General features: G+C 39.7%; 1 protein-coding gene across 2 annotated transcripts in view; it reads right to left on the bottom strand.

Annotated features, from left to right (window-relative positions):
* Positions 1 to 25,498, bottom strand: part of LOC105492611 (Rho GTPase activating protein 15) — a 628,732-nt gene that overhangs the window by 41,302 nt on the left and 561,932 nt on the right. For both annotated transcript variants that reach the window (XM_011759829.3, XM_011759830.3), the window contains exon 13: positions 23,676 to 23,781. In XM_011759829.3, coding sequence (XP_011758131.2) covers positions 23,676 to 23,781 — 106 coding nt within the window. The remainder of the gene's footprint in view (positions 1 to 23,675; positions 23,782 to 25,498) is intronic.

The following is a 25,498-nucleotide window of genomic DNA, read 5'->3' as shown; positions in this document are numbered from 1 at the left end:
AACATGAGAGCTGAAAACCTTACCTCTGTCTAAAGTGTATCTATGTAGCCATCCATAAGTTATTAACTGGCCTGCCTGGACTCTGCTGCTGAAAATATTAATATATTCAAATATTCTAGCTACTGCAAAAACCAGTATATCAGATAAATGCATTAATATCTTTCTTAAAAGAACCTGATGTTATTTTTTAAAAGTTTCTTGCTTTTTCCTTGGACTCCCACTGAAATCTAGGTGATATATGGCCTAATAAGGTAAAGTGGCCATCAGGTACCAAAGTGCAGGATTGACTGTATCCATAAAACTCTGTTTATTGTACTTGAAATACAACACTCATTCATGTGAACTGTAGGCTGAGTACTGTTCATCACATCCAATGGCAGAAATGTTTTCTTTTTACTTTCTTAGACATTTTACCCAGTGGGAATGATATATCCTCTAACTGCAGATGAGGCTACCTCTACCCTATCAATATTCTCACCTCATCCTAAAGGCTGGCTCTTTGGCATACAAGTACAGCCTCATTGGAGTTGGAAGGCAAAGCTTTGCTGAGAACCAGCAAGCTGAGTGGAAAGGCTGGAGAAATTAAAGCAGTGATGGAGGGGGTATCTGAGACTTATCCCTTTAGATCACTGCTCTGTGTCTGTGGATCCCAAGTTGAGATATATATATCTATATAGTGACCAGCATTTGTGCTATCCAGGTTTGCCTTTTGCTATTGGCTGCACTTAAGGCCCTTTATCAATGACAGCGAACAAAGTAGGTGGTCTTCTACCTCTTTCTTGCAGCAGCAAAAAAAAAAAAAAAAAAATAGTGACATAATTTTTCACAGCCTGAAATAATTGTGGAGGTACAGATACTGGTTAGGTTCACTATGAATTATTAGTGGAAAAGTGGGTCTCAGAAGTACGTTACATGTGAAATATTTTTCGTCACTTGAACATGTGCCGTCCAGAGCTGGCCCTGTTCTAGCCGTCACAGGGAACAAACATTTCACATTCACAGATGCTCCCAATTTGGTGCGGTTTGGAGTGTAATTTAGATCAAACGTCTCCATGTAAATGAGTCAGGGTTTCTTAATTAGGTGCCTCTAAAGCAAAACCTTGGACCACATCAGTAGGTGTGGGTGTGGTACCCACAATACTGGAATCTTTCCTATAGACCAGGCTCTCAGTATCATTCAAATAAAGCTTTTTTTTTTTTTTTTGGTTGTTTTTTTCAGGCAGAGTAATAAATCTGCAGATGGCATAGACAGAAAGACGCTACTTCAGAAGAGCTGTCTAAAAACACTGCCTCTTTGGCAAATGCCTTAAAGTAGGTCATTCTGCTGTGATTTAGCTTTTTCTTTAGAATTGATTGCCAGCTTTTTGTTCCCATTACAAGTAGGGTGCATTCCAGTCCACAGACTTGTTCTTAATTTTTCCAACTGGTATTTGTTTACTAGGATTTGCAGATCTTCATATGAAAATGGCCAATACCCTGTCACAGTACTAATCATGCACTTGACCACAAAGCGAAATGGATCCTGGTGATAATCTGGCAATGCTGAAATATTAAATGCCTTAAACACTCCGTCTTCCCACAGCAAAACTGCATTGATTTATATGGGTAGGTTTGTTGAAATAATTGTCCCATCTTTTATACATGTGCAAAGAGGTGACAGGATGTAAATGGAAAACTTTTACAAGCCATATAGCTGTTTGTATAGATATTCAGGTTATCTGCTTTTATACTTGTCATTGTTTGTGTTTTTTATAGGGGGAAAAATCATTTGGTCCCATTTCCCCATCGAGGCTTCGGGATTTACCGCTGAACCCCCGCCGGCATTAATGAGTTACCTGCATAAATTCCCTGGCAATCGATGGGCACATAGACCTTGTTTTGTTATATTAATTATTCCTCACAGAACCTTGACACTGACATTAAATGAGGCCTTAAAAAATCTTGATGAAGGTCTTAAGGTATCTTTTACTGTTCAAATATTAGCATTGCAAAAACTATGTCTAAGGCATTATTCATTTTGTGGAACCACAGAGAAGGAGGGGAGGGGTTGTGATAAGAAGAAAGGAAGGGCACAGGGAGTGAACTCTCTGGTCTTAACTCTTTATTGCCTAGGGGCCAGTTTTCTGAGAACAAGTTATAATCCTCAAAGTGTGATAATGATGTGATAATAAATGTTAAAATCATAATGAATTAAAAGAGCGGACTACGTTGTTTTCTCCAGATTGGTGTTGAATATGGTGTCTTCTCCACAGGCCAAATTTGTCTTGGCAAATTCTTGGTGTTTTCAGGTGAATTCCAAAATGTCAGTTAAAAAGACACAAAGAAGTGGGCTTTGGAGAGGCAGTGGAGATATCGGCTAGGTATGTCACAAGACTGACTGCTAAGTGTGTCCTTAAGAAACAGGCTATGAAAAAAGGTTTTATGTGCAATTTTCTTTCATTCCCAATAAAACTTCTTTTACTTAGATGGAGTATAGAAGGTTCTGATTAAGCAAATGCTCTGGTCAAAAACACTTATATGTGGATTAACAGTAATCAAACAACAAAATTAATATTAAAATTACAATGGACAAAACGTTGTTATCCTTTGGTAATTCACAAGGAACTTCTGAATCGTGAAGCTCTCCTGAGGAACTTGAGTTACCTCTGTGCTAGAGTGTGGTTATTAGATAAGTGGATGGGAGTTATTAGACATTTCTCACTGAAATTTCTGTGAAATAGCAGCAAATTGAAATGTTTTTGGATCCTTTTGGAGCAGAAGTTGTGTACTGAATTATTATTTGATGATGCTCTTCAGGCTCTTACAATGCTGATCATTGTGAATTTACTTTCTAATTTTTTTTCCTTTGCTGGCTAGTTATTCTTACTATGTTTGTCTCAAAGTTGTGTTTAACTCCATCCTTTCTTCGGGGGCTCTGAACGTGCTTGGTAAATGCATGCACTTTCATGGTTTGAAATATTCCTCTAAAAACCTAATTCCCAAACCTACATTTCCTCCTTTAACATCACACCTCCACTCACCCACTTGCTAAAATGATTTGTTAAATACCTCCTATTGTTTGACTCTCTACCAGTTCAATGGCACACTACAAGGTCCAGGAAAAAATGATTTCTGCTCTGAAGGAATTAAAGTTAACCCACATACGAGGAAGGATTAATTACAATTTTACAGCAGGTGTAGTACAGCTATCTGTGGTTGCAGTCAGCCTGACGGGGCGGTAAGAAACAACTTCATCTCTTTGATGATTTAGAGTTTATAGTGGGCTTTCATTCACATGTAACTGAATTTTCTAAAAGTCCTTTGAGGTATAGGTATTGTAACAGAAGAGGAAACCGACACTCAGAGAAGTTGTTATCCAAAGTGACACGGTTAGAGTCATAAAACTAGGATGCAAACTTGGGTTTTCTGCTTCTGAATCCAGTGCCTCTCCACTCCATCTACTGGATTTAATGTAAGATCAAGTTTCTCTGCTTGGGTTTCCAATTGCACCAAACTTGAATAACAGTATATACTCTTAGCTTGTACTTTCTTTATGTTATTAGATCACACACACACACACACACACACACACACTCACGAAGGTAGATAAATTCGGTATTATCTCTACAATGAGATGAAAAGACAGTGGCTGAGACGTGAAGTGACGTGCCCGAAGTCACCGTGGAAGCTCACACTCAAGCTGGGGCTGGAGCCCAGTTTTTTAGATTCTCTTAAGCTATCAGAGGCAAATGCACACAGCACTGTCCACCCACAAATACTGCTTTCTAATTAAATTGGCAACTGGATAATTTACATATTTTTTCTCTGTGTCTACTCTTGTTCACCTAGAATCTATTATCAACAGAGTGATCCTTTAAAACAGAAGTCAGTTCATGCCATTCCTACTCAAAATGCTGTAACTGACTTCCCTTTTTAACCTGCATGAGGGCAAGGATGGTTTTTGTTAAGTTGACTGATGTGTGATAAGCTCCTAGAACAGTTCCTGGCATACAGTAGGTGCTCAGTAAGAGTACACAGGTGACCTGGTTTTATCAGTGGCATCACCACTCTCTTAAATCTACAGATTGCACCCCCTGGCACTGTCTGAGACTCTTTCCAGTCCTTTCTGGAGGATCATATCAAAAGTACCAGCAAATACTCCTGACCTACTTCAAAGCCACTCTAGGAATTCCTCTCTTCCCACTGAGCTCCACAGCCAACACCAGAATAATTGCTTCGTAGTCATGTTAAGAGAACTATTGGCTTTCTGGCTTTGCTCCAGCCTCCTCCTTCAGCCCCTCCATCCCTAAGTTCATTTTACATAGGACCGATGGATAGGTTGTTTGAGATGCAGTGTGTCACTTAACGAGGGGGATACATTCTGATAAATTCATCATCAGGCAATTTCACGGTTATGTGAAAATCATAGGGTGTACTTACACAAGCCTAGAAGGTATAGCCCACTACAACCTAGGCTAGTGAGCCTAGACTATAAAGCTGTACAGCATGTTACTGTACTGAATACTGCAGGCAGTTGTAACACAGTGGTATTTGTGTATCGAAATATAGAAAAGGCACAGCAAAAATTCAGTATCATCTGACGGGACCACCACTACATGTAAGGTCCATGATCGATGGATGTATCATTATGTGGTGTGTGACTGTACTGAAATACCAAAGCAGAAATTGCATTTTTCGGCTGCTCAGTAACCTGCCTTGGTTTCCTATAGCCTGAGATGTCAGATTCCAAGAAACTTTTCTGCCAGTCCCACCCATAACCTGGCCCCACCCTGCACTCAGGTCTCTCCTTCTCCTTTGCCTCTGGCCACAGGACAGGCTGCTCACTCCTGCTTGGTTTTACTCCAGCCACTCCACGGAACATCCTTGTGCTTCCCAAATCCCACCAGCTCCACCTTTCACTGGAGACTTCTCAAGTCTTCCAGCCCATTTCTCCCCATTTGAATTACAGGCTGCACATACTGTTTAACAGTTAATTAGTCTCTTCTTTTTTTTTTTTTTTCCTTAAGTGCTTTGTTCCCTTCCTGTTACATTAGTAGCATTGCAAAGGCAAAACCTTAGACTTCCGATTTTATACTTTTATCTTCCCCACTTTCCTGAATGTAGGATAGAACACAGAGCAGGCATTCCATAGGCATACTTCATTCATTGGTGCTTACGGGCTGCTGCTTGTCTATATATTTTGCCATGCCAGCTTTAGGTAGCTGAACACTTCAAATGATAAATTTTGAAGGATATCTTAAATTTATATATTGTTGGCAAGTAATGGCATTTTTTACAGCTATACTGATGAGGTATATATTAGGATAAATGTATACTTAAACTCCAGCCTTATCTAGTTTACAACATGTTTGCAGCGTGTCTAAACGTAGAAAACCATACTGCACCCACCAGCGATTAATTGGGTCTTGCCGTGCGCGTGTGTGTGTTTCTTTTCAAGCATCTAAAGTGAATTCTATCATTAAGAAGTCACAAAATATGTAGAAATTAGTATAAAAAGCATTTAGGAAATAACTAAAGAATACAAATTAATCTAACCAACAATTAAGTTTTTAAGGCTATTTTGAGGCTTTATTATGGAAGTCTAGGTAGCAGAGCAATAAACCATGTTTGCATAATATAAGTTTAAGCCTGTAATCCTAGCACTTTGGGAGGCCGACGAGAGTGGATTGTCTGAGTTCAAGAGTTTGAGAACAGCCTGGGCAACACGGTGAAACCCTGTCTCTACTAAAATACAAAAAATTAGCTGGGCGTGGTGGCAGGCGCCTGTAGTCCCAGCTACTCGGCAGACTGAGGCAGGAGAATTGCTTGAACCCAGGAGGCGGAGGTTGTAGTGAGCCAAGATCGTGCCACTGCACTCCAGCCTGGGCGACAAAGCGAGACTCCATCTCAAAAAAAAAAAAAAAAAAAGGAAAAAGAAAAAAGTTTAAAAAGGTCCATGTTTTTCAACAACTTTGATTTTATTTTGCAAACATTTGAAGGAAAATTGTTACTCCCATCCTTATTCATAGGTTAAGCTCTGACAATCTGCATTCTGCCATCTTGTCTTCTCGATTCATCTTGAGAGTCAGACACTTGTGGCTCTTGCAGGTCCTGACAGACCACTGCTGGTTTCCCCCTGCTACAGCACTACAGCTTGACACTTTGCAGAGTAGGCACCTCATTTATAAAGCACATTCAGAGACCAAGTTCTTTACCCTTTCTTCTCCCTATGGAAAAAGCCATTCTGAGAGTGGGTTTTGGATTGGATTATTATTTTGGACACTCCATGTTTCTGCTTCATTTAGTTCCTAGGACAAATGATGCAAACCTGATAATTCTGGGCATCAAATCCCATGTTAAAGTCCTCTTTCTTTTAGCGCAGACTTTGCTTTCTTGGTCACAGAGAACATCTTCCCTCCTCCTGTTTCTTGTCTTTAGATCCTGTTCTGAAAGTGTGGTCCACAGACCGTCGGCAACAGTGGCACCTTGTTCTCTGTACAGAATCTCAGGCCCCATCCCAGACTTCCTGAATCATAATTTGCATTTTTTAACAAGATTGCTAGGTGATTTGGTTTGTGAGCACACTGAAGTTTGGGAAGTCCTGAGCCTCTTTTAGGGATGCCCATGTAGCAGAAGTGCTGGCCACGGGACCGGCAGGCAGAGGAGACGTCACAGTTCCCATTGTCTACCACTTGACCCCCTCGATGCCCTCAATCATTCGAATCCCCTTTCGCCCTAGTACTTTAAAGTGTTTCCTGTGCTTGGTGAATGAGTCACACAGCACAGGTGCATCTGCGTCGACAGAGGGCAGTCTTTTTTTCTAGCAATTAGTTGACGCCATTAGGCTCTTCCGATGGGGTCTGGGTTGTGAGAGGCGAGGCCTTTCGTTGGGATGTAGGATAGCGGCCCTTACCACTTGTGGTCATTAAAGTTCCCGTGGTGCTTTTTGTGAGTGAAGGGATTGTTAACCTCGGCGTCCTGGCTGACTTCCAATCTGTGTAATTGCATGCAGCCTACCTAAGTCTGCTCTGTAGTTTCAATTAGGTAAAGTATTGTTCACTTCTTGTACTAAACTGCTGTGTTGTGTGGCTACAGACTGCTAATTAGCTGGTGTTTTCAGGTAGCTGCGTTCATGATGAACAAAACGCTCTCTCTGGTCATCATCTTCCCCGCCTCCACTCTCCCCAGTATCCACAATCCTATATACAATTGCAGGCCAATTTTCTACATATTACCATTTCTTGGAAAAAAAGTGCTTTGGAACAGAAATTCCTAGTACACGACAATGAACATTTATTTAGATTCTCTATGTAGTCACCTGCTTCTAACCTTATCTAACCTATTATAGGGTGTGTGTCCGGGAAACCCATGCAGAGAATAAAAAGAATGTGACAACAGGTGGAAGAAATAGGCCTTCCTCTGCCAAGATGAAGGGTAAATTTCTGTGATTGCCAGGGAAGTATGAATTGCTTTAAGAGCTTGCCACTCCAGGAATTGGTTATTTTAAATGTGATATGAAAGAAGGATGAGGTCAGAGAGAGCAGGGCATGCATTTATTTCTTTTTTCCCACTAGTTAGAAAAATATAGTGGGACATGTAAACTAGCAGTAAAATGCCTTAATATCTCTGTGGGGAATATTTGGCCCTAAATAGGAAATGTGGCACCAGGAGAGAGAATGGAATTCCTTTCTGTTGACTTAAAAGTTAGCACCAAGGGAAGTACATGGCTCTGGAATGGCAGTTGGAAATGAAAGAAAAGTGGAAAAGATGGGTGAGCAGGAAGCCAAGAGGGCAGAGTTGCGAGGGCAGAGTTGTGCTGTTATCAGAGAAGAGATGTGTTTGAGAATGGAATTTTTCTGAGATATGAAATGATTGCTATAAAGTGTCCAAATGGAAAAAAAATTCTGATTTAGGTATAACGTATCACTTTACATGCCTTTTCACTACGTAAGCAAATTTAATTTGTTTTAATGCCCAACAACAGATACACAGATTAATTAGACGAGAGTTCATTTGGAGCGATTTATCTTTTCGTATCCCAAACTCTATGGGAGGTAAATGAAAATCAATAAATGAAGTAAAGAAATGAGTGTACAAAATTGATAAAGGGAAGACTATGAAGAGGTGTCTATTGACCATCAGTTCATGGAGAGCAGGAAAAGACATGTTTTCAGTGCCAGAGGACCAACCTATGTCTTGCCCACTCCTTACAGTGGTTCTGTCCCAACGTATTCTACTTGTCTCTTTGAAATGAGAAAGAAGAGAAGGGGTTTACTTAGTCCAGTGGAAGGACCGACTTAATGCCTGTTAAAAATAGGCTGGTTTACAAATTCCTGTTAGAAGAGGAGGGATATAGAGCCAGAAAATGGGGATTAAGAATGAGATTGAGGGATGTGAACACTCCCAGACGTGGCAAGGGAAGCTTCCAGATCCTAGAGCTTTATTGCTTTCCTGGTAAAAGTGTCTTCATTTCCAGCTCAGCATCTACCACAAAGTAAGTACTCAACCTGTATTTGTTTCACGAATACATGGCCGGACAGATGATGTAGGCAACAATGTTTTGAATGTGAAGTAAGTTTTCAGAGTGACAGACAAGAGAAAGAATCTGAAGAGGATGATGAATATTGGGAGGAAAGGTAGAGAACAGTGGAAATATGTATGAGGAAACAGTTTAGTTAAAAAGAATGTGGGTAGGATACAGAAGATCAGAAGAAATGACCAGAAATAAGATACAGGAACCTTTATACCAAGGGCAATAATGTAAAGCTTGTGAGTTCTGCATGTATTTTTAAACTTTCTTTTTACATATTAATGAATGGAGCTGGGGAAAAATTATAGACCAAAAAATGTCATTGAGGCAGAAACATAATAGGCTCAAAAATGCTAACCTTAAATTTGAGCTCTACTGTTTTGTAGCTACTTCCAAAAAAGATTTTTCCCAATGGCCTGACCAAGATAGCCCCTAACCTCCTTTCTTTGCCCCCTAGGAACTCTCATTCAAGTGAAGCCTAGGGTTTTAGTTATATACTGCTTCAAAGTCAAGTGTGGGTTGAGTCTGTTACTAGCCACAGACAAAATATTATTTATGGCTGAGATTTCCTCCTGTCCATTGCTCAACTCCAGTCTTTTCTCAGCCTAGACATTACAGTCTTGAAAACTGAAATCTCATATATAATATGCACTTTTTTCTTGCATGAGAAAAAAATCCCAACGACATGGAAATTTGCAGATACCCTGTGTTAAGTATTCCTGGATGTCACCCTGCAGCTCTAATTTCTGCTTTCTCCTCTGCATTCTGGGTACTGCTGCCGGACTTGTCAGCACCTTGTCAGTGCTTCCTGTTGCGTGGGCTACCATCGGACTCTGTGTTCTTAACAATTATCCATAAAAAACCCCAGAAGATCCTTCACAATTAAAAAATATATATTAACAGGTAAAAAAAAAAAAAAAAAAAAAAAGCCACTTTAAGAAATGCAGTTTCCTGGAGCGGGTGCTATGCGTAAATGCTGCACAGCCTTGACTAACTGCAGCATGGTCTCGTCTTTCCCAGCCCTGTGATGCTCTTTTGTTCATGGTGTGACAAGGATGTGGGGAGCCAATATGATTTAACTAAATAATACACAAATGTCAAGAACACTTTCATGTCTTGTGTATAGACCAGAATAAATGACTCGGATGGAATGTTTTGTTTTTCTTTTCAGGGAACAGCTCCACAGTTTACAAGGAGCTTTGCTGACAAGCAGTGGCTAAGAAATATTATTTAAAATAACCTATTTTAATGTAGGAGTAAATGGCTGAGGTTTTCACTTGGGTTCAAAAGACAGAGGTCTGGAAAGGAAGTCGACCGGCAGAAAGCAGTGAGGACTTAGGTTTGTCCTGGAATTCTTATGGGCAGTGGGGAGAAAAATAAGTCCAGTAAGAAATGAAAATGAGGAAACGAGTTTCTCAGAATTAAAGGTGAACTGAAAGGAATTGGCAGCTGCTGGGACATGCCAGCCAGAGAGGCCATGGTATCCGATACACGTGACAGACAGAGAGACAACAGCAATGCTCCCCAAACAACTCGCCTGAAGGGCTTGCCAGGAAGCCAGATGCTGCTTCTGGAAGAATATCTTCCGTGGTTGGGCATCTGGGTTCAGTGCTTTCCATTTAAAGAGGAGAAAGAAGGTGATAAAAGGCAGCACCATTACTGCCTTCTAAAAAAACGTGCTCTTTCTAAGTATATATACGCAGGCATGCACGCGCACACATACACACACACGCAAGCATTAATAAATGTTGACATGGAAACTGTTTGTAAAAAGAACCCCTAAAAATGAAAGTCTTCTTTTTAGATAGAATGTAGTAGAGGCAGGAAAGTGGGGAGGGTGAGAAGACAGACACTAAGAAAACCCCTTCTATAAATATAAGGGCTCACTAATTAATTAGGATTAATTAGGTAATTTTATTTAAAAGGCTGGGATTATATCTGGTGTTCAATTAGAAAAAGGGAGTCTGAGGGATTGGCCTGTGCCTCTATCACAGTTGGCTCAGCTTTCTCACTCTTTGTTTTACCATCCCTCCTTCCCTGGAAACACAATCGAGTATTGGTATTGGCAAGAAAGCAGAGTGTGGTTTAGTGGACTGGAAATCAGGTGACTTGAGGTCTGCTTGATTTTTTTTCTCCCTTCCACTTTGAAGTTTGCTCCATAAAACAAGGGAACCAAATTTCTTTATACACTTAAAAGCAGAGGGCAAGCTTTTTAAATCAAGGTGATTTTTTTTTTTCATCAGATGCTAAATAATTCAAGGTAGTATGACAATATTGGATCTCAAATGATGGACAAGTAAGCTGGGGTTGACCTGATAGGAGCTAGAAGTGGTAGAAGTTATTTACTAGTGAGAATTATGACAGAAGATATAAAAATAAATTTTTGTATTTCAAATTTCGCTACTAATCCCAGATAATCAAGAAACCAGAGAAACTGGCAATCTTACTACGTATTGCAGTAATTGATCTAACAGGCTCCACCCATCACTGATGGGTGGTCACAGGTTCCCTGACTGAGTCTCCCTTGGTGTGGCCAACCTCTTTCAGAACTCGTTCATTATAGTGCTTGCACCCTTTTAACATGCAGTCTTAGTATTAACAGTGTCTCTTTTTTCCAGCTTTTAAGTTCAGGAGTAACTATGCAGGATATGCAGGTTTGTTATGTAGGTAAATGCGTGCGATTGGTGGTTTGCTGCACAGATTTTCCCATAACCTAGGTATTAAGCCCAGCATTCATTAGCTGTTCTTCCTGATGCTCTCCTTCCTCCCATCCACACCCCACCACCTTCCAATAGGACCCAGTGTGTGTTGTTTGAAAGGATTCCCTATTTAATAAATGGTGCTAGCTAGCCACATGCAGAAAATTGAAACTGGACCCCCCCCTTCTTTATACCATATTTAAAAATAAATTCAAGATGGATTAAAGACTTAAATGTAAAACCCCACAGTATAAAAGCCATAGAAGAAAATTTAGACAATATCATTCAGGACATAGACATAGGCAAAGATTTCATGATGAAGATGCCAAAAGCAATGGCAACAAAAGCAAAAATTGACAAATGAGATCTGATTTAAACTAAAGAACTTCTGCACAGCAAAACAATCTATCATCAGAGTGAACAGAAAACCTAGAGAATGGGAGAAATTTTTGCAATCTCTCCATCTGACAAAGGTCTAATATCCAGCATCTATAAGGTACTTAAATGAATTTACAAGAAAACAACCCCATTAAAAAGATTATTATTATTATTTTTACAATCAGAAGAGCTCTGCTTCTTTGTCAGGATGAAAAGAAGAGTATCAGGTGAGGGGAGATAAACTTGAAGGAAGAACTTGCTTACCCATACTCTTAAGATAGAATATTCCCTAGTAATAGTCTGAAAATACCAAGTTTCTAAGATTCCAGGTGATATGGTTTGGCTGTGTTCCCACCCAAATCTCAACTTTAATTGTATCTCCCAGAATTCCTGTGTCTTGTGGGAGGGACCCAGGGGGAGGTAATTGAATCATGGGGGCTGGTCTTTCCCATGCTATTCTCGTGATAGTGAATAAGTCTCACAAGATCTAATGGGTTTATCAGAGGTTTCTGTGTTTGCATCTTCCTCATTTTCTCTTGCCTCCACAATGCAAGAAGTGCCTTTCACCTCCTGCCATGATTCTGAGGCCTCCCCAGCCATGTGGAACTGTGAGTCCAGTTAAACCTCTTTTTCTTCCCAGTCTTGAGTATGTCGTTATCAGCAGCTTGAAAATGGACTGACACAGTAAATTGGTACTAGTAGAGTGGGGTGTTGCTGAAAAGATATCTAAAAATGTGGATGTGACTTTTTACTGTGTAACAGGCAGAGGTTGGAACAGTTTGGAGGGCTCAGAAGAAGACAGGAAAATGTGGGAAAGTTTGGAACCTCCTAAAAACTTGTTGAATGGCTTTGATAAAAATGCTGATAGTGATATGAACAATAAGGTACAGGCTGAGGTGGTCTCAGATGGAGATAAGGAACTTGTTGGGAACTGGAGCAAAGATAACTCTTGTTATGTTTTAGCAAAGAGACTGGTGGCACTCTGCCCCTGCCCCTAGAGATTTGTGAAACTTTAAAACTTGAGAGAGATGACTTAGGGTATCTGGTGGAAGAAATTCCTAAGCAGCAAAGCATTCGAAAGGTGACTTAGGTGCTGTTAAAAGCATTCTGTTTTAAAAGGGAAACAGAGCATAAAAGTTCAGAAAATTTGCAGCCTGACAATGCAGTAGAAAAGAAAAACCCATTTTCTGGGGAGAAATTCAAGCCAGCTGCAGAAATTTGCATAAGTAGCAAGGAGTCTAATGTTAATCCCAAAGACCATGGGAAAATGTCTCCAGGCTATGTCAGAGACCTCCATGGCAGCCCCTCCCATCACAGGCCCAGAGGCCCAGGAGGAAAAAGTGGTTTTATGGGCTGGGCCCAGGGTCCCTGTGCTATGTGCAGCCTAGGGATATGGTACCCTGCATCCCAGCCACTCCAGCCATGGCTGAAAGGGGCCAACATAGAGTTTGGGCTGTGGCCTCAGAGGGTGGAAGCCCCAAGCCTTGGCAGTTCCCATGTGGTGTTGAGCCTGTGGGTGCACAGAAGTCATGAATTGAGGTTGGGGAATCTCTGCCTACATTTAAGATGTATAGAAACACCTGGATGCCTAGGCAAAAGTTTGCTGCAGGGGCAGGGTTCTCATGGAGAACTTCTGCTAGGGCAGTGCAGAAGGGAAATGTGGGGTCAGAGTCCCCACACTGGGGAACTGCCTAGTGGAGCTGTGAGAAAAGAGGGCCACCATCCTCCAGACCCCAGAATAGTAGATCCACCGACAGCTTACACTGTGCGCCTAGAAAAGCTGCAGATACTCAATGCCAGCCTGTGAAAGCAGCCAGGAGGGAGGCCGTACCTTGTAAAACCACAGCCCACCTCTTGTATCAGTGTGACCTGAATGTGAGACCTGGAGTCAAAAGAGATCATTTTGGAGCTTTAAAATTTGACTGCCCCACTGGATTTTGGACTTGCATGAGACCTGTAACCCCTTTGTTTTGGCTGATTTCTCCCATTTGGAATGGCTCTATTTACTCAATACCTGTACCCTCTTTGTATCTAGGAAGTAACTAGCTTGCTTTTGATTTTACAGGCTCATAGACAGAAGTGACGTGCCCTGTCTCAGATGAGACTTTGGACTGTGAACTTTTGGGTTAATGCTGCAATGAGTTAAGACTTTGGGGGACTGTTGGGAAGGCATGATTGGTTTTGAAATGTGAGGACATGAGATTTGGAGGGTCAGGGGTGGAATGATATGTTTGGCTGTGTTCTCACCCAAATCTCAACTTGAATTGTATCTCTGAGAACTTCCATGTGCTACTGGAGGGACCCAGCGGGAGGTAATTTGATCATGGGGGCTGGTCTTTCTTGTGCTTATTCTTGTGATAGTGAATAAGTCTCACGAGATCTGATAGGTTTATCAGGGGTTTCCATTTTTTCTGCTGCTTCATTTTCTCTTGCTGCTGCCATATAAGAAGTGTCTTTGCCTCCTGCCATGATTCTGAGGCCTCCCTGGCCACATGGAACTGTAAGTCCAATTAAACCTCTTTTTCTTCCCAGTCTTGGGTATGTCTTTATCAGAAGCATGAAAATGGACTAATACTCTAGGCTTATGAAGTTGATCTTACCTGGAACCACTCACTGGCTATTAGATTATCATCTTGTTCAATGAAGTAATGAGATTCCATTTGTTCAACAAAAATTATTGAGTATCTGTAATAGTAGCACATGGTACTAGGGGATATAGCAGGAATCAAAATGACACAAATTTCTGCCCTTCTGGAGCCAGTGCTCTAAGAACAGAAGAGGCCAGGTTAGTTCTTTATAATTTCCATTTTCATCAGTATTTTCAGGATATGGCTATGCTATAGAATATCATTTTTTTTCCCTGCTAGATTATATTTATTCCTGTGTTTTTTAAAAAGCTGAAGGGTGAAGGCAAGAACAGTAGCTGGTCATTGTTATAAATTCTGCCCAATGTCTGGTTAAGCTGAGGTTATTCTAGGTGTTCCTTTTGTAATGAGTAGTTTTAGTCACAAAATATATCTTTACTCTTGCCAAATGTTTTCTTCTATCAACATGCATGCCATTCTCAGACTCTTTTCCTGGTATCTCTTTCTCCGACTACCCATTCAATGTTAGAAGTCTCTAGGAATCTGTCCTTGACTCTCTTCTGGGTTCACATGGTCCCTTGGAGGTATTCATGACCTTACCTCATTGCCATCTTTAAACCAAGAACTCCAAAATTTGGCCCTAGATCTCAATCACCTTTCTTGCATTCTCAACATATATTTCTTATTCTCAACCAGATTTTGCTAATAGAATATAACAATGAGCAAGTCACATTATGTTAACAAAATTTCTGCTTTTTTCATGACTCCAATTTGGTCCTTTTCCTATGTGAAATGTAAGTTAAGGATATCACCATTCGGCTAATTCAAAATCTGGGTGCCCTCCTGGAATCCTTTGTCTTCCTACCTCTCGTATGTACTTGGTGCACATGTTCTGTTGCATCTACCTCTTCAATGCCTCTTGTATCCATCCCTTTCCCCCTTTCTCCCTATCGCTCCCTTAGCTGGGGATCTCTAGCTTGGACTACCATAGCAGCATCTTCACTGTTTTCCCTACTTCTGGTGTTGCCCTTCTACAAACTGTCCTTCACTCTTATAAAAACTGTGGTCTTTATGAATACAAATTTCATTACCTTACCTCTCCACTTCAGATCCTTCAGTGATTTTCCTAATGTCTACAGGTTTTTTTTGTTTTTTGTTTTTTTGTTTTTTTGTTTTTTTGGTTTTTTTTAGACATGATCTTGCTTTGTTGCCTAGAGTGCAGTGGCAACATCATAGGTCACTGTAGCCTCCAACCTCCTGGGCTCAAGTGATCTTCCTGTCTCAAGCACTTGAGTAGCTGGGACTACAGATGCATGCCATAGTGTCTGGCTAATTTTTTAATGTTTTGTAGAGATGAATTCTCACTATGTTGCCCAGGCTGATCTGGAATTCCTGAGCTCAAGCAATCCTCCCTTCTCAACCGCTGAAAGTGCTAGGATTAAATGAGTGAGCGACAGTGCTTAGTCTACAGAAAGAATTTCAAGCTCCTTATCAGACTGTATGGTGTTCTTCACAATTTAACTTGTTTAGAACATTCGAGGCTCATAATCTGCCATTGTTTATTCTTTTCATAATTCTGAATTCTCTAATCCTTCCAGAGGACTCGCCATTTCTTTACCACATTGCAGTTCTCTTCCATGTTCTTGTACAGAGTATTGTCTCTCCCTGTAGTAGGTCTGTTGTCTGCCAAGCCAACATCCTTAAAGATAGCTTGTTTCATGTCCTCTGGGGGGCATCCTTTGATTTTCCTAAGCTAAATTTCAGCTGCTGCCTAGAATTTTCATAGCATTTTAGATATTACATCATATTTATTACAATTGTTTACTAATTTATCTGCCTCAGGAGACGATAAGATATGTGAGGGTAGGAATCCTCTTTATGCCTTTAACATTGAGTTGAAGGGTCAGCAATGTTTTTCTGTGAAGGGTCAGATGGTAAATATTTTTGACCTTATGTACCTTGTTGTGACTCATTGTGACCTCTTGCCATTGTAGCATGAAAGCAGCCATAGGCAAAACATAAACACATAGATGTGTGTTTCAATAAAACTTTATTGACAAAAACAGAAGGCAGGCTGAGTGTGGCCTGTGGTCCGCACTTTTCCAAATCCGGATTTTGCTCACGCCTGGAATATAGTAGGCACTCATGTGAGACTTCCAGAAGGAATTCGTAGGTAGAATTTTACAGTTACCAAACATTTTCACAAATATGAATTTATTTGACTTAATTCACACCTGAACAAAAGAGATGGGTATAGACTTTGAAAGATTTTCTTAATGTTGTATGGTTTCTAAGGGCTGAGATTGGGCCCTGAGACTACATCTGATTCCAAATTCTTTCCATTAGGTTAAAGGCCAAGATTCATAGTAGAGAAGGGTGGGGCAACTTAAAAATGTTACCTCTCCTGAGGGAAATACCCTCTTGCCGTTGGCCATCACTTAACAATAGAGGCAACAATGATAGATGGGACGGTAGCAACTTTAGGTTTTGTTGTTTCCTATTTTTCAGTGGTAAATGTTACCATTCAAATGTTAAATCTAAAGATCTAAAGTAGTAATTTCACTCCCGTCTTAAAACCTTATCTCCCACAGCCTTCCTCTAGAACAAGGAGGCACTGCCGGAAGGATCATTGAACCTTAGTCCTCAGCTCACAAACCTTATAAATCCCATGCCAAGATGTCTCCTAAGTAGGTGACATTTTAATGATTACTATGGGGAGTTGGGAACTATTGCTTCACCCTCGCAATCAGAGTAATTAATTTTCTTAACTGCCAGGCCAAATTCTGCCATGGGAGTCCAGTTGAGAAATTTCAGGCCCATAGGAAGTACATTAGCTCTTCAAAATGACTAGGGTGCCATTTCAAATACACAAGCAAAGGAGGTAGGAAGCTTCTGGCTTATTTCAAACAACTCGCAACCCTTGCCCCACAGGAAAGGAGGGGGGGAAAAAAAAAGAGAGTAAAAGAAAATAATAATTTGCACAGGTTCCTCATTTTCCAGTAAAAATACCCATGTCTGCAAGTCTTTGGATATCAGGTATTGTGGTTGGGTGAAAGACCAAAGTGTACAGAAAAAGAATGGAATGCCAGAAGACAGCACAGAAAAACGTGCCGGGCTCAAAAGCACAGCAGAGCTGAGCATTCAGAGGCCTGGGTGGGAAACAGAGAGCGTCACCAGCATGGCCTCTGATGACCAGAGAGAACGGTGATGACTGTGGGCTTTGAAGTCCATTCTTTAACCATATCTAATTTCTCCCCACCAAAACATCAGAAATACCTACAGTGCCATTTTAAAGACAGGGTGGACGAGTTATTTTGTCTCCATTGTTTGTTTTCTGATACAACCCTTATATTTCTGGGTCATTATCATTTAAGTTGCCTCTGACATGCTTTTGTAGAATATTTTATTTAATATCCATGAAGACCACAGAGAAGCTTTAAATATCGGGTTACTTTCACAAAATAGCCCCAGCTCAACAGTTTCAACGAGGCATTCAATTGGCATTCGTCCATGAGATTTGTCTATTCAGCCATATCATTTTTTCACCTTGGAATTCTATGAACAGCTGGACAACTTTCTTAGAGTCAATGCAAAAGGGAAGATTTTAACTTTCCTTTCAACCTATTTTACAAAGTGCAAGTCTCCTATAATAATAATGTTTATTTGCACCTAAAATCTGCAGCTAATATATTCTTCCAAAGCTATTTTTAAAAATCAACAAATAACATTACTTCCTAAGTCATTACTAAAAGTTGCCCATTTCTAAGACATTTTGATTTTCTCTGAGTAATATGTACATGCATAATGTGTACATAAAAGTTCTTTTGAGTTCTTATCCCTCCTCACAAATTTGAGATTGTTTTGGCTTCCAAAATGCATGCCACAAAGGAAATCTGGCTAACTAGTTAAATTTAGCTCTGTGGGAAGACTTTATTTATTTTCTAAATTTTCCATAATTATGTATTATTTTTATCATGGAAATGAAAATGTGGAAAAAGACTTCAGCAATATCTAGAATACTTTACTAATAGTCATGACAACAAAAATTCTAGTACTTCCAAAGGGCAGCACCAGGCCTAGGTGGATATGTAGTTGATAAAATTCCAGGTGAATATGTAGTTGATAAGATTTTAGGAGTGTTTATATTGGTGACTGGGACATAGAGTATGGCCCTGCTGGCTTGAAAATCTCTTACTTACTAGGCTTTCATAAAGCTGGTGTTCTGTTTGTCTTGGCAGGAAATTCTGATCATGAAAATCACTCTGAGAAGTTATACAACAAAGCAAAAGAACTAGAAGTCTCCTAGGGAGACTCTTCTAACAGAGGAGGCTCTTCATAAGAGGCATAGGGAGACCTGTGCCTATTTCCAATTTCCTTATGCCTGCCCCAAAGGCAGGCAGACTAGATGATCACATTAGCAAACTATCACTTGGAGGGTGAAAAGAGTTGGAACTAAGACCAGGGGACAATATGCCAGCCAGGCTGACAGGGAGTCTGAGACAGAAAAGAGTGGGGATTGAGTATGAGAATGGGGGTGTGATATAGCTTGTCAAACATGTGAAATAGTCTCACTGGGACTCTGGGAAACTGGCTGAGTCAGGACAGTAAGGAAACTCAAGTTTTGGAAAAAGATCCTGAGGGTGGGATAAAGAATTTTCTGGAAATCAGGAAATTTAGCACTAATTTAGCCTGCACTGCCTTGGTAATTCTTGCTATATTTATTTCATTAATAATTATTTTATATTTCCCTCATTATAAAATAATACTGTAACAATACATGTAATATAATACATGTAAAAATAATACATTGATGTAAAATGTTTAGTACTTATGTGCTAAGTACTATGCAAGACTCTTCAAAAGCATTATTCATATACTCCTCACTACAGAAATAAGCTCTATTATAATCTCCCTTTGACAGATGACAAAATGGAAGCTTAGAGTTGAATTACTTGGCCAAGGTTACACCTCCAGTAAGTGGCAGAGCCAAGACTCGCATTCAGGTCAGCCTAACTTCAAAGTCTGGTTTCTTTGTTCCCTTAACCTCGAAGTCTCCTCCTATACCATTATTAGAGGGGAGAAAGAAACACAGGAACAAAACTCTCACAATCCAACAACTCAAAGAAAGGAATATTAACATTTTAGTAAAAATTTTTATAGTCTTTTCTACATTCACAACGTTTTTCCCATATTTATAATTATGCTCGCTTTGACTATGCAAAAGACTGTATCTCTGATTTTATTTAACATTTAACACAGCATTTCTCCAAGTTGAAGCAGAAAGAAAATAAAAACCATGAACTATACTTTACTAAGCCAATATGATGTATCCTGTTCTACATAACCCTCCCCTATCACTGAACGCTTACATTATTTCCAAATGTTCACTGTTGCAAACAGTGCTGCCATGGACAATTTTATCTGCATAAACTTTTCTCCTCTATGTGACTGGTTTTAAAGGTATGAAACTTTGAAAAGTCTGCATTCTCGAGATATGTTACATATACAGGTTTTCCGACATGTTGGCTGTCCATCCCAACCAGCAGCATACAGATGGCTTGATTAATACACACCCGCCAAAATCGGATTCACCCTATTTCATTAGTTTTCTACAACCTCGTCATCTTCTTTCCCATGTCTGTTTTTGGAAAATAGAGAAAAGGGCACCCTTCTAAACAATGTCTCATTTTGCTTTAAAAAGTAATGCTATCGGGGGCTATTTTCATAAGTACTCATCATTGAAATCGCAGACGTTTCTCTATGGCTGACTGGATATGGGAGACTAATGAGATAAGTGAAAACTGTGTGGACTTTTCCTTTTAAAAATCTCAAGATTTTGGCCATTTCTTTCCTTTTGACGTCCATAACTCCAATTGCAACTCCCCTGGGGCCTCCTGGGTTCTCTCCTCTTTCATATTATACTCTGCTGTCAGATGACTCTTACATTAACACTGAGCACATCATGCAATTTTCTGGTTCATAAAAGGTTAATGATTCCCTAGTTATTATTTAACTTCTTTATTGGCTCTCAACCACCAACTACTACCCATCGGCAAGTAAACCATCGTGCTAGGTCCTCCTTCCCATTAACTTCATCTTCACTCTGCCTCTCTGCCTTTCCAAAGAGGCAGGCTATAGGAAAATGCATTTGACACTTGTATTTTATAGAGACAGTTTTGCCATTTATATGATGATTCAGAAGGTACCAGAGAACCTTCCAGGGCCTATCAGTGTAATGTCAATTTGTGAAAATGGCTATTAATAAAGGTTTCTGGCTGATGGGATCTTGAGATGATAGCTTATTCCGGATTCCTGGTCTTAAGTTATGATAGCAGATGCATAGAACTTGACCTTGAGTTTGATTAAGAATGAAGACTCTGGACTCTGAGACTAGTCAGCCTGTGCAGCCATTGGGCAACCTTATGCTTAATATAATCACAATCCTTTAAAAATTCTGCATCCACCTTCTAGTCCAACTGTGCTGCATTAAGTTTTCCCAGTTGATAGCTGATCTGCTTTGAGGAGTGCATTTAACTCAGAGCTCTGCAAAAATGGAGTGCTTTTCTGTTGACTGTAGAGTACGTAGGTCAAGTGGAATTTTTGGCACTTCATTACATTCCCTGACCCTTACTAAACAAACTTCAAAATATATATATTTGCAACAATTTGGAATAAACACTACATACAAGTGTTGATGATAGAACTACCAAATGCATCAAGACTAAGGAAAACATTCTAATGATTCTTTCAAACACGAATATATTTAAATTCCTGCTAAACAATCTTCTTATTTAGTCTTCTCAGGCTTTGATGACATGCCACGATTGGCTGTTTATCAAAAACTTAGCAAAAAAATGCTTAACAAGATACAATTATGTGCACACACTCATGCATAATTAAACCCAGTTTATAAATTGGTACAGGGTGAAATATAGTCATACCACCCAAGAAAGGTTGGTGGCTAGCAAGTAACACTTCTTCCCATGTATAATAATCAATCTTAAAATGTGAATACTGTGAAGTGGTATAATAATCTGATCTTAAATCTTAATTTAAAAATCTATTTCCATCTCTGTTGAACTAAATGAAAGTTCTAACAAGATTAGGAAATTAACTTGGATGTGAAAAACAGGACCAGGCATTAATGGTTAAAACTGGGATTATGTGGCCTGGACATGGACGATCGTCATCCTTTGAAGGTTTTTAACTAGAGATATTCTCTTCTGTGTGTTTTATTTATTTTATCTGAAGGAGGATTTAGCTGACTCTTAGTATCTTTATTTTATAGCTATTCCTTCAGTTGAAAGAAAACGGAATAATTGGGACAGAGTAATGGATATTTCTCAAGAACTCTAAGACTAGGTATTGCATAGCATTAAAGGGTATACTTTTCCATTTGTTTTATGACTTTGTCCAGTTAAAGTTACCGAGATAAGCACTCCAGTATTTACTTGTAACTTGAAACCACTTTCATGGTGTGTCTGGATCCTAAGGGAAAAGAATTAACATTTGAGGAATGCTTACCTTGTGCCAGGCATTTTATATGCATTATCTCATTTAATTCTCATAACCACAAGATATGGTTGATAGTATTTAATCCGATTTTACTTGCCTGAGATCATAATGGGAGTAAAGTATAGAAAAAGGATTTGACTCTAGGTCTCTCTTTGTATTTCTTTAAAGTCCAAGATCCTTTCACTAAACCACATTGGATTTCTCACTATAGCCAGTATGTGGGAGTGACAAGAAGGAACACTGTAATAGTAAGAGCTTTTCTGAACTTTAAGATAAAGTTCCCCTTTGAGAGTAAAATAAGACAGAAAATGATATGATGAGCCAGATTAAAACATGTTCCCTAACGCAATGAACTGGTTTAGCAAGTTATGGACTGTGTATACCATGAAATACTATGACATCATTAGAATAAGATAAGTCTGTTCAATGAAATAGAAGTCTGTATAGGAGCTGCAAAATAGTTGTATAATTGCAATATAATGTACTTTAACATTAGAAACAACCATACACACACATGTTTGCATGTGTTTAGGAACAGGTCAGGAAGGATACATACGAAAATGTTAGTTACTTCTGTTCAGCAGGCTAAGAGTGTCTGGTAGGCAGATTTCATTTTTTAAATGTAAATGCATCACTGTTGCTTAATTTTGGGGGGTGCAATTGCATGTATTACATTCACAATTAAAAATCATGTAATGGATTAGTTGAACAATCTGTAGGAATGACTCATCCCAAATTATGGAGTGATCGAGGAGTTTAAGGAGATTTAATCTCACAGGCAAAACTGCTCAATCTATTTGAACCTCTATCAGGCTTCAATATTACTATGCATATATCATGAAAGCTAAAACCTCATCACTTCTGTTGCACTCTGCCTTATCTGAAGAAGGTGTTAACAGAAGGCAAATGAGTAACAGTCATTTCAGACTTAACATGTCCAAAATAGAACTCTCAAACCTGCTTTTCCTACCCAACTTGTTCCTCCCCGCAGTTTTACCCATCTCTGCGACACTATCATTTCTTCACTTGCTCAAGTTGAAACCCAAAGTTGCACACTTGATTTCTCCTTTCCTTTCCCCATGGTATCCCAATCAGCAGCAAGTCCAGCCTGATCCATCTTCACAACGTATCTACCCATTTCTCTCTGAGGGCTCCACTCAAGCCACCAATATCTACTGCCTGGACTACTGTGGTTGTCTGCCATTAGGTCTTCCTCTCTTCACCTTCACAATGCATTCTCCTCTTAGCAGCCAGATCAATGTATTACACTCCCTCAACTGTAGCATTCTGGAGTGGTTCTTCCTCAAATTTAGAATGGAATCCAGATCTCTCACTGTGGACCACAAGAACCTATGTGATCTGATGCTAGTGTGATGTTTGGGACTTCAGCTCCTGATCCCATCTTGCCTCCACATTAGGCCCTAGCAGTTTGGGTTTAATTTCTACTTTTCAAATACTTCAAGCTCTTAGGGGCTTCTAGGGCTTTACATTTGCCTTTTTTCTTCCTGGAAGACTCCTCTCTCAGCTATTTACATAGATAGCACCTTATCAATCTGAGTCAACATTTTACAGATGAGGAAATTGGATGCAGAGAGTTTAAATAACTTATTTGTGGCCATAGCACGTGGTACATGGTGGGGCTGAGTTTTGAATCCATGTCTGAATCATTTCATGTTCTTTCTGTTATGTTAGATAACAAAGTCAAGATGACCCAACCCAGGGTCCAGGCGATGGTTCTGACAAGCAATCAGCAAACATATACTTATTGAAAAGGCCTTGAAAAATAAGTTATTTCAGAAGTTCCTTTTGTAGATTCTCCTTCCTATCCCTAGCACATTCTCCAGCTTCTGCAGAAAGACCTAGGTCAGCTACAAGGGAAAATACAAGATGTACGCATTTGGAAACTCTTGCCTTAGAGATCTGAAATTCGTTATTGCCCATTTCGGAAATGACTATAAAATGATACATCCAGAAATCCTGACAACTTACTTAGTTAGATGTCCAAAGAGGACTTTCATGGTGTCACGATTTGGCGGAGGGAGTTTTTGTACAAGACACTTTACAGCTTCAATTCTTGTGTTGTTGTCTTGCTTTTCTGAAAAAACAAAATTTAAAAAGGAAGGTTAGGGAAAAAACAAGACTTCATAGGTACAGGTACATGAGAAAATTTTCTTGAGAAAAGTTTGGACTCAGACTAGCAACTAAGAGTCCTAGTCAGTAGCCAAAGGGAATAGGTGGACTCAACCTAGTTATTAAGGAGTTTCTTTTTATTTTGACTCTGAATTTGACAGTGGCAGGCCTTCTGGGAGGCCGTGTATGAACTGATTAGCTTTTAGCCTTTGGACCTTTTCTCCTTTCTGCTTCTTTGAATGTAGATGGACTGGCTGTACTGTGAGATAATCTTAACATGAAAGCAAAAACGATGTGACTTTGACATTATCTTCCTGATCTTAACATTTGGTTTTCTTAAATGTCCTGTTTTATAAGGTGTGATAGGGTGAATAAGGGCCTTCCAAAGATGTCCCTGTCTGAATCCCTGGAATGTGTGACTATGTTACCTCACATGGCAAAAGGGACTTTGCAGATATGATCAGTTGGAGATTTTCAGACGGGGAGATTTTTCGGGATTATCTGGATGGGCCCAGTGGAATCACAAAGATCCTTATTAGGAGAAACAGGAGAATGAGAGTAAGAGAGAAAAGGTGATATGACTTCTCATGTGACAATGGGAGCAGAAAAGAAAGGGTATGCAATGAGGGGCTGCTGTCCGAGGAATTGCGACAGTCTCCAAAAGCTGGGAAAGGCAAGGAGACAGAGCCTCTAAGGGTACCGCAGGCCTACCAACCTCTTCAGTTTCAGTCTGAAACTGATTTCAGACTTGCACCCTCCAGTACTGTAAGAGAATAAGTTTGTGTTTTAAGTTTGAGTGTTAAGCAGCAATGGGAAACTAAACAAGGACATACAGTGTGATTTGATTACAGATATTCTATTGTTGCTTGATTTTGTAGAAGGGCAAAATTGTTTTAAAAATTATTTCCACGTTATCCTTTTTCCCATTCACATTTTGTTTTTTGATTTAAAATAAGAGAGTGTAAAACAGAAAAAAAATATTGAAATAGCATATTGCCTGGTCATACACATTTTGTAAAATGGGAAGTTGTTCAAAACTGCATAGCACATAGATTGATTTCTCTCATTTTGTTTTATTTATAGATGGAAAAGTAAAAATTGATTTACTTAGTACACTAGGGAATTCATCTTTCCATACTTTTAACCAGGGCCTTTCCATCGAGAGGTACAATTATGTATTGAACTTAAACACCTCATGCACTTCCCTTTCTATACTTTAACTTCCAGCACAGGGCTCCTGATGATTCTAAACAGGCCACAGCTGGAAAATAAGATACAAAAAAGACTAATATGTAAGACAAACATCCACCCAATAACCATCCTCTTCTTAGCAAGACAATCCCACTGCTGAGAGGATGGTAATAGACCCAGCTGCCTTGGAGCTGGAGTGGCCATGGGACCAAGTCTGGCCAATGAGACTGAAGTCACAATGTTGGTCAGGCCTTCTGGGAGAGCATGTATGAGCTGATTTAGCTTTTAGCCTTTGCACCTTTCCTCCTTTCTGCTTCTTTGAATGTAGATGGAGAGGCTGTACTATGAGCTAATCTGGAGAACTGAAGCTCTGTGAAGTGAAATACACAGGTAGAAGAGCTTTCTTGAATCTGTGGAGCAGTCATACCAGTCCTGCACTGTCTGCCTCTGGGTTTCTTTTGTAGTTTTTGAGACAGGATCTTGTTCTACTG

The sequence above is a fragment of the Macaca nemestrina genome, chromosome 11 (assembly GCF_043159975.1).
Source record: "Macaca nemestrina isolate mMacNem1 chromosome 11, mMacNem.hap1, whole genome shotgun sequence".
NCBI lineage: Eukaryota > Metazoa > Chordata > Mammalia > Primates > Cercopithecidae > Macaca > Macaca nemestrina.
The sequence above is the reverse complement of the archived record's forward strand: the minus strand, read 5'-3'. Positions and strand labels throughout refer to the sequence as shown.